We start from the raw sequence: 9,851 nt of genomic DNA on the forward strand, positions 1-9,851 counted from the left end.
ATTCTGCCTATTCAGACACACACACACACTCACACACATGCGCCTCTCTCTCTCTATCGCTCTCTGTCCTTCCCTCTCCCTTATCTCCATTATATCTTATCTTTTCTCTGCTCCTCTCCCCTCCACAGATGGCTCGTACCACCGCAGCATGCGTAGGGGTCGCGCCCTGAGCCACGGGCGCATACCATCCGACTCCCCCCTCCACCTGGGCACGGAGCGACGCTTCCGACGCTCTCGCTCCGACCGGCCACGGCTGGAGCCGCTGGAATTCCGCGGGGGTGAACGACGGCGGAGCGCGGGGTCGGAGGTCGCCGGGGTCACGCTGGGCACCACCTCCGTGGAGAGCCCCGACCAGCCGGGCGCCCCCCCCCTCACCCTCCAGGCCTCCCACTACCGGCACGAGGACTCCTGCTCCACCTGCTCATCCTCCTCCGACTCCGAGGAAGACGGCTTCTTCCTGGGCCAGCCCATCCCTCTGCCCCCACAGCTGCGCAGGTCACCCCTGGGGGAGGGGGGCCGGGGAGACGCACGGGAGAAGGAGGGGGAGGAGGGAGAAGAAGAGGAAGAGGAGGAGGAGGGCGTGGCGAGGGAGTGGGGGGGACTGAGAGGAAGCCTGAGGAGGAGGAGACGGACCCACAGTTTCAGCGCCAAAGACAAAGACAAGAACTGCGTTGTCTCCTGAGAGCAGCGCTGGCGGTTTCCAGAAGCTTCTACCTCCAGACACACACACAAAAATCTATTCTAAAGTCTGCGGCCTGTCATGGAAATCAGAATGAAATGGTCATTTCTCTCCCTGGTTCCAGATGCAGTGGCAGAGTCCAAGAGAGTTTTATAAACATAAAGTACTCTTTGAGGGGTGAGAGAGACCCTGCTGGTCCTTGACTGAACTTGAGGAACTGGCACGTGTAGACACACTCACACCCACACACATGTAGACACACACACACATACACACACACACACACACACACACACACACACACACATGTAGACACACACACACACTTGTAGACACACACACATGTAGACACACACACACACAAAAAGACACACACACATGTAGACACACACAGACGTAGACACACACACATGGCTGCCCTTGCACTCAGACAAAAAAGGGACACACACAAAGCGGTCAGCTACTCTCAGAACATGAACTCATTCTATTTTTTTTTAACACACACCTTAGTGCTTCCTGCGAGGTCAACTTTTGTCAAGGCACTTTTATTTTGCACACAGGAAGGAGGACTTTTTGTTACCGTGGCGATGAAATATCTGTTTTTTTTAATGAGCGTGACCTTGTATTAATGCTGTATGAGAACAAGTTCTTTTCTTTACTTTTTTTCTGCATAGCTCCCACAAAACACTTTTAAAAAACACACTGTGACAAGCCATAGAGTCAAAGGTATCAAGGTTTGGAGCTTCACGTTGTAACAAGAGCAGGTAAGGCTAGCGCTACGGATGCATTGGCAGATGTTCAGTGCTCTCAGTGCAGCTTCAGTGCTTCCTAGGAGTGTTCTGCCCTCCGCACAAGAAAGAAGAGCCTCCCAAGGTCACAGCTTCAGCATCTGTCTACAGACTGATCCTCTAAAGGTCACTACTCCAGCATCCATCTACTGATGGAGAAGGTCACTACTCCAGCATCCATCTACTGATGGAGAAGGTCACTACTCCAGCATCCATCTACTGATGGAGAAGGTCACTACTCCAGCATCCATCTACTGATGGAGAAGGTCACTACTCCAGCATCCATCTACTGATGGAGAAGGTCACTACTCCAGCATCCATCTACTGATTGATCCTCTATAGGTCACTACTCCAGCATCCATCTACAGACTCTATAGGTCACTACTCCAGCATCCATCTACAGACTCTATAGGTCACTACTCCAGCATCCATCTACAGACTCTATAGGTCACTACTCCAGCATCCATCTACAGACTCTATAGGTCACTACTCCAGCATTCATCTACAGACTCAGCCTCCGAAGGTCACTACTCGACGACCTTCTACAGACTCTATAGGTCACTACACCAGCATCCATCTACAGACTCTATAGGTCACTACTCCACGACCTTCTACAGACTCTATAGGTCACTACTCCAGCATCCTTCTACAGACTCTATAGGTCACTACTCCAGCATCCATCTACAGACTCTATAGGTCACTACTCCACCATCCATCTACAGACTCAGACTCTATAGGTCACTACTCCAGCATCCTTCTACAGACTCTATAGGTCACTACTCCAGCATCTGTCTACAGACTGACTTGCACTCATTGACAGAGCTACACTAAAGCACTTTCCGTTTGGTGGTTTGGTGACATGATTATCCAAACCGACTACCTTGAATAATCGTGACCATGTTCAACTAATGTAAGAAAGTATAACTCCTGACAAAGTTTAACTCCTGACAACACATAATTCAAGACAACATATAACCCCTGAAAACATACACACACACACACACAATCAAAACTTTGGGTGTTCCTGTATCATCAGTCTCCCGTTCACATGTTCAGTCATCAGTCTCCCATCCACTCGTTCAGTCATTAACCTTGAGCCCAGAGAACAAAAGAGCGTGTCATGGACAGAAAGAAGGACTGCTTTGACCGTGGCACCATGAGCTGTGAGGAGGCACAGTACCTGAGGCCCGACCCAGCCCAGCCCAGCCCAGTGCTTTACACTACTGAGGAGGTCCAGGAGACAGTGTGTGTGTGTGGGGGGGGACCCCAGAGTCGCCATGGAAACCTCCCATGGGGCTTTAACAAGCAGTTGGCGTGTTTTTTAATATATATGTGTGTATGTGTGTGTGTGTTTCCCTTTTATAGCTTCACTGAGAGAGAGAGACAGAGAGAGAGAGTGTGTACTGTATGTGTGTGAGTGAGATGTCACGGTGGAAATATGAACTGCATATGAACATTCTGCGTGTGTGCATAGATGAGCTGAGCGTTTCCAGGTGCTCCCTGGCGTTCTAAAGCATATTTTTATATTCTTCTTCTGGGGTGCCCTGGGCTGTGCTTTCATATGCTTTATATCTGCTCATACTCGTCTTTAGACTTGATAAGAAGACTTCTTTTAGTAAATCAAACTGTTTTCCAGACTTTGCGAGCAAAAAAAAGTTTATTCTGAAGCAAGAGGAAATAAACAACTTGAACACAAACCTGAGGGCTGTTGCTGTCTACACACACACACACACACACACACACACACACACACACACACTCACACACACTCACACACTCACACTCACACACCCACACACACACACACACAGACTCGCACTCGCACTCACACTCACACTCACACTCACACTCACACTCACACTCACACTCACACTCACACTCACTCACACACACACTCACACTCACAAACCAACCTGAATGTTGTTTCTCTGTTCATTTCGTGTTGTTGGAGGACTGAAGAACGGATCTGAGTCATTTTGCTCAACAAACACACACACACACACTTACACACACACTCACACTCACACTCACACTTACACTCACACTCACACTCACACTCACACTCACACTCACACTCACAAACCTGAATGGTGTTGCTCTGTTCATTTCGTCTTGTTGGAGGACTGAAGATTGGATCTGAGTCATTTTGCTCAACAAACACACAAACACACACACACACACACACACACTTACACACAGACACACACACACTGCACTATGAAACAGACACTCTTCAGTTTTTAGAAATGTCATGTATATTTGTGCATATGTGTTAAGGAATTCTTATTCCTGTTACTTATTGCTGACATTCCTCTTGAAGAAGAAGATGAAGAGGACTTTAGAGCACTGGTTCAAAAATTAAATTAATTAAATGAAAAATGTAAACTGGTTTACAATAATTTTAATTTAAAAAATACATTATTTAATTCCACACACTCACTGCCCTCGTGCTTAGACAGAATGGCTATAAACATTGAAGGTGATCTTTAAAAAGGTTGTGTGACACAGACACCTGTAATCATATCACCAACTGATACTGTATCTGTTGAAGGGGACTTTGGATGTTTACAAATACATGAGAACCTGTTGTGTGCCCTTGAAACGTGTGTACAGTATAGAAATGGTATGGCAACTTCTACTTTTAAAAAGGGCACAACTGTATATTTCCAGTATCTCCTTAATTGGTGATGTGGCACCATGAACTGCTGAAGTCGAAGATACATTTCCTAATGTGATCACTAGAGGGCGGCATTGTTGTAATGTTTTAATCGGTGGATATTTTTACCCACAGTGCCCAGACTGGTTGAAAGTGCAATGACAGCAAAAAGCTATCGTCTTATTAACTCTCTACCTCAATTTTCTCAAGTGATAGTATAGGTACTAGTTTCGAAGTGACAAGTTAAAGGAATCGTTTGATCTGGTTAAATATTTTTGTAAACTCTTTGAAATCATTTCATGCATGCTCCTGATATGTTAGAGGTCAAATGTGACTGCCCCTGGCATGCACACAGATAACACACACACAATTGGGGTTCACCACATACACCACTGCTTTCTGTGTGCCTAGCACAGCCTATTTTGACTTTCTGTATAGTCTAAATCTTGTAGAATCTACACAAGATTAAAATGCATAATATTTTAATAAAAGAAACCTGGGCAGGATGCATTGTTTGAAGCTCAGGGCAACTAGTCCTTAAGCAGATAGATGTTCTTGAGATACCCTGGGCTACTGTTTCAAACGAGCTCCCTTGAGAGTTCCTGAGCTAATGTTCAATGGAGCTCCATGTAGCCCGAGCAACAGTCCATCTGGGGGGATGGGCCTGGGAAGCTCCCACAGCAAGGTGAGGAAAATATGATGTCACATGACACATCAGCTCCTTACTTCCTGGTTCTTCCTGATTGGTCAGATGGTTGATAAGGGCGGGAGCAGCACTTCAACTGAGCAGCCAGAACAGGTTTGTGCAGTCCACCAGCTCCTCAGGCCAAACGCCACACATACGGACACACACACACAAACAGATGCAGCATGTTATGGTGGTCCCTTGTGTTTGTATCTCCTCAGGGTTTCACAGCATTGGGGACTTACTAAGCCTCAGTCACCTCTCTGAAGCACCAGCACAAAGAGTCTCTCTCAGGTGAGTTTGTTGGTTTCTGCTTTGCTATTTGAAGTTAGTAGGCATGTGTGAGTAGGCTTGTGTGTGAGTTAGTGTGTGAGTGCGAGGACCGGCTGACCAACGCCTCTGAACAAACAGAAAACTAAAGGAGTAGATGTGGACTTTAATGTTTCGGAAAAAACAAACAAAGTGAAAGACTGTGGCTTGGCTTTCCATTTCTGTTGGCTGTTTACTCTGGTTGTGTGAGGCTTCGTGCCCAGGCCTGTAATCATGGTGCGGCGGTTACCATACCTCAGGCTCCTGCTAGGGCTGGGCTCATTCCATGTGAAGGGTCTGCCATTTGCAGCTTTTGGAAAGACAAGACAGAACGTTTTTTAGCCTTGCAGCTGCCCACCCAGGACTCAGGAGTGGTGTGATTCTCATTTTTGAACTTGTGTCTGCCTGTTCTGCCTTATTGAGGGAAAGACACGGAGGAGGGAGGGAGAGAGGGGGATATGGACGGAGGGAGAGTGAAAGAGAAAGAGAGCAAGAGAAACGGTAGACAGATCAGTCTCAGTAAGTCATTATTACAGCTATAAAGGCAAGTAACAGAACTAAGAGCAGAAGTAGCCGAAGGCAAGGAAGAACTCTTTCCCCAGGTCACCTCTTCATGCAGACAATGTCAAATATGTAGAGAATGGCAGCTGGAACCGCCTGTGAGGTGGATAGTTATATCACTGACCCCCCCCCCCCCCCTCCCCCCGCACACATACAAAATGTACACTCCCGCACAGAGACACACAGGCACACACAACAAAAAGGAAAGCCAGGAAATACTGCTTTGTCATTCATCACCGGAGCAGTACCTGTTAAAAGGTCATTTCAAATCTTTACTTTGAGTTTACATAGATAGACATCCAAGAGGTAAGGCTCCCTATATAGTACATTAGTTTAGTCAAAGAAGGCCATTTGTATAACTTGTTCTAAAATGAATTCATTTGTATAGTTAAGTCAAAGAAGAATTGATTTGTATAGTTTTATTACGCGTCCTACATATGTTTACTCTCTCATTATATCTCTATTTTAAATTAGTTTTTCCACTGCAGGCACATCTCAGAGAGAGAGAGAGAGAGTGTGTGTGTGTGTGTGTGTGTGTGTGTGTGTGTGTGTGTGTGTGTGTGTGTGTGTGTGTGTGTGTGTGTGTGTGTGTGTGTGTGTGTCATAATATGTTATTGAGATGCATAGGGAGTTCACCAGCGTGTGTGGTCATGTTGGGATGTTGTGGCCTGTGGTTAGAGAGAGACACACACAAACACACGCACAGAGATGGAAAATGGTGATAAACGGGCATGGCCATCACAATGAGACCTCTCGGAACACCCACACTGGCAACTTGAAATTCTATTTAGACCCGCAGGGCCATTATTAGTCCAAGACAGCTGTTGTGTTTGTGTGTGTGTGTGTGTGTGTGTGTGTGTGTGTGTGTGTCTGACATTTTTGCTATTTGTTGTGAGTCATTTACCCTTGTGAGTGATGTCAGCTGATTATTTTTGGTCAATGGGCAGGTCTTGAGCATCTCCTCCTGTCTCTGCTCTGTGTGTGGATTCATCCTCCTTCTGGCGGCCCACAGGGTGCACAGTATAGACTGGTCAGGGAGGAACCTTTCCTTTTGAGAGTATTTTACTACGAAAGACAAGACTTCTGTATCAGGGATTTATTTCTTGTTTTCTTAAAACATTCAGAGCCTCTTGTGTCAACAAAACAGCTTCTAGCTTAGGTGCTATTTATCAAAGTTACTATATTTCATCGCTCATTGTTTGTTGTTTATTTCCAGGACCTGTCAGTCATCCAGCTAATGTTGCGATGACAGTGTGCTGAGTGGGTCCTAGCGTTTCATTCCCCCAACCATCACCATTATACTCAGGCATGTCTGTGGACGCCTTAGGACACTCCCCGAGAAGGATGGCGAAGCCCCCTCCACCTCCTGTGCCACCGAAGCGCTACCTGCTCAAGGACCCCCTCAAGAACCCGGTCAAGGTACCCCTCATTGACCCGGTCAAGGAACCTCTCAAGGAGCTGGCCAAGGAACCCCTCAAGAACCCAGTCAAGGTGCCCCTCATTGACCCGGTCAAGGAACCCCTCAAGGAGCTGGTCAAGGAACCCCTCAAGAACCCGGTCAAGGTACCCCTCATTGACCCGGTCAAGGAACCCCTCAAGGAGCTGGTCAAGGAACCTCTCAAGGAACCTCTCAAGGAACCGGTCAAGGAACCCCTCGAGGATCTCTTCCTGCGGCCCTCCGCCTCCCCAGATGGGCGGAAACAGATGAGCGCCGTGGAACGCCTGGCCGCTGACAGGGGCAAATATGTCAAGAGCCAGCCGATAACGCTGTCCAAAACGCCACCCATCACAGCTGTACGCAAACAGCGGGTCCCGCACAGTGCCAGCAGTTCTGGCCCAGCCAGACCCAACCCACAGCAGCCCATGAGGAAGGCTGCACCCGCACCTAGACCTTATTCTGAGGGGCCCCTCCTGGACCTGGAGCACCTGACTAGCCTGATCAATGGGATGAGCGAGACCCCCGCAGCCCCAGCCTCTCAGACTGGTGCTGCCTCGTCCTCATCGCAGAGTAGCGCAGGCGGCGAGGGAGATGACGACTGCAGGGAGCCCTCTACTGCCACCTCTGCCCTCTCTGCCCTCTCTGCTCCAGATGAAAAACTGCGCCCTGCCTCATCTGCTTCTTCTAGCTCCTCAGCCCAGCTGTCCCCTGCCCTCTCCGGCCGGCGGAGGGCCGGGTCGGACGTCTCACAGGGGTCACAGGGGTCTCCGGCAGGAATGGTGCGGAGGGTGGATGTCAGGCCGCAGGTGGCAGCGGTGAGGAAAACGGCGCGGGATCCTCGGCTGAGCCGCATGCCTGGGCAGATGCAGATGGCAACACACGCGCAGATGCTGCAGCAGCAGCAGGCGCATGCACATGCGCAGTCGCAGGCACAACTCATGTACCTCCTGAAAGCGCAGATGGCCTCCAAAAAAGCCTCTTTACTTGCAAAAAATGCCGCCTTAGCGCCCCCTGCTAAACTGCCCCTGAGCCACCCTCAGGCAATGGCAGGGGTCACACCTGGGGTCTTCACCCCCACCCACCCCTGCCTGCCCCCCCACCAAAACTCCAACGGGTGCTCGACCTCCATGTTTCCCATCGTCCCCGGCCCACTACAGCCAGTTTCAGTCACTCTTCAAGCCCCCTCAGTCTCCCCCACTACTCTTCCTCAGGGCACTGCATCTCCCACAGCCAAGCTGGCTGGACCACAGACACCCATTACCCCCACCCCATCCCTTCCCTCCCCCCTGAGTGCTTTTTTCCAGGGGGGGGGCAGTTCTCCTGCCCCGTCCCCCTGCCCCTCACTCACCCGCCTCTCCTCCACCAGCTCCCGCAAGCGCCCCTCCCTTACCCGCTCCAAGTCTGACATGAGCGACCGGTTCTCCCGTGCCGACGCTGACCTGGAGCGGTTCTTCAACTACTGCGGGTTGGACCCGGCCGACCTGGAGGAACTGGCTCAGCCCGGGTCCGACATCGCCTCCGTCTCGAGGTTCCGGAGCGCCAGCGCCCCCGCCTCCGAGTGCTCCCAGGCCCTGCCGGACGACGATGGCGACGACGCGACGGTTCAATCCACCACCTACGGCATCTCGGTCATCGAAAAGAATGCCAGGGTGATTAAATGGCTGTACGGCCTGCGCCAGGCAAGAGATCCAGCCAGAGTCGCCAACATCTAACCCTAGAGGTGGTCTCCCTCGAGGGTGCCAACATCTGACCCTAGAGGCTGTCTTACTCGAGGGCGCCAACATCGAACCCTAGAGGTGGTCTCACTAAAGGGCATGGCGATCATAGCCACCCGCCCGAAATTTCAGGATCTGTTTCAGAGGCTCGTTTTGTCCGTCTGTCTACCAAAGTCGGTTTGTCAGCTAACTTGAGAAACCAGAGTCCAACTCTACGCTTCTCCTCTCAAGTCTTCGTCTGTGAGACGTGTGAGATTACATGAAAGCTTGCTCACTGTTCCTCCTCCATACTGTCCTCTGTGACCAAACCTCTGCCCTCATCAAGCTTTAGTGCCTGTGGAGAGGTTAGTGTGTGAAACCTTTGGGTCCACCGGTTATTTATTGTCATTTGAAGACTAGTGGATAACTGATGTGCTGCTGGAGTGGAGAGGCCAACAGGACGTCTTGTAAAACTGACTAAAAGGGAAAAGCTGTGGACTTTGGCAAAAAAAAAAAAACAACAACAACTAGGTGCCAGAGATGAGTCGGACCATTACCACTTCTTAAGCTCACGATTTCAGATGCAGTGAACATTGGTTTATGTTTTGTATTTGTTTATATGGTTTAGAAGGTTTAGAAAGCTAAGTGAGTTTTTGTTAGTTCACATACTCTCTTGGGTGCACAAGTCCCATCTAGTTCCTGATTGTTTTAATGTGTGATGTTTGCATTTCATTGTTGTCCAAATCACAGAGCATAGTTAGAAACTTGTGATGTTTTGAGTGAGGGTCAGAAACGTTTGCAGTCTGTGATGATTCTTTCAGGCTGAATTCATTCAGTCTTTAAAGAAGTGCCACGTAAAGCTGAAATAATGTAGACTTAAAATAAAATAAATAGATGAAACCGATATTATTTCTGTGCATTTTTTTTTTTAACTCACACAGTGCTTTGCTTTCCTTATTAAGGGTTGTTGCCATTCAATTTTCAAACACATAGAGATGGGGCACCAGTGTGTTTGTTAAAAAAAATACATTGTTTTACAAA

At 48.9% G+C, this 9,851-nt stretch overlaps 2 protein-coding genes across 2 annotated transcripts in view; both read left to right on the forward strand.

The window, feature by feature from the left end:
- The window catches only part of prickle3 (prickle homolog 3), a gene marked incomplete at its 3' end in the record, with an annotated part of 10,948 nt that extends 10,266 nt beyond the window's left edge, over window positions 1-682 (forward strand). Inside the window, exon 9 of the mRNA XM_080858545.1 lies at window positions 129-682. Within this exon, the coding sequence (XP_080714671.1) occupies window positions 129-682 (554 nt within the window). The remainder of the gene's footprint in view (window positions 1-128) is intronic.
- Window positions 683-6,986: 6,304 nt separating this feature from the next.
- On the forward strand, window positions 6,987-8,828 carry fam110a (family with sequence similarity 110 member A; the record flags this gene model as incomplete). The annotated part of the gene is made up of 2 exons (XM_080831873.1): window positions 6,987-7,097; window positions 7,218-8,828. 2 exons carry the CDS (start codon window positions 6,987-6,989, stop codon window positions 8,826-8,828), a joined length of 1,722 nt encoding a protein of 573 aa, XP_080687999.1.
- Window positions 8,829-9,851: the final 1,023 nt, after the last annotated feature.

The sequence above is a fragment of the Sprattus sprattus genome (genome assembly GCF_963457725.1).
Source record: "Sprattus sprattus genome assembly, chromosome: 2".
Lineage (NCBI taxonomy): Eukaryota > Metazoa > Chordata > Actinopteri > Clupeiformes > Clupeidae > Sprattus > Sprattus sprattus.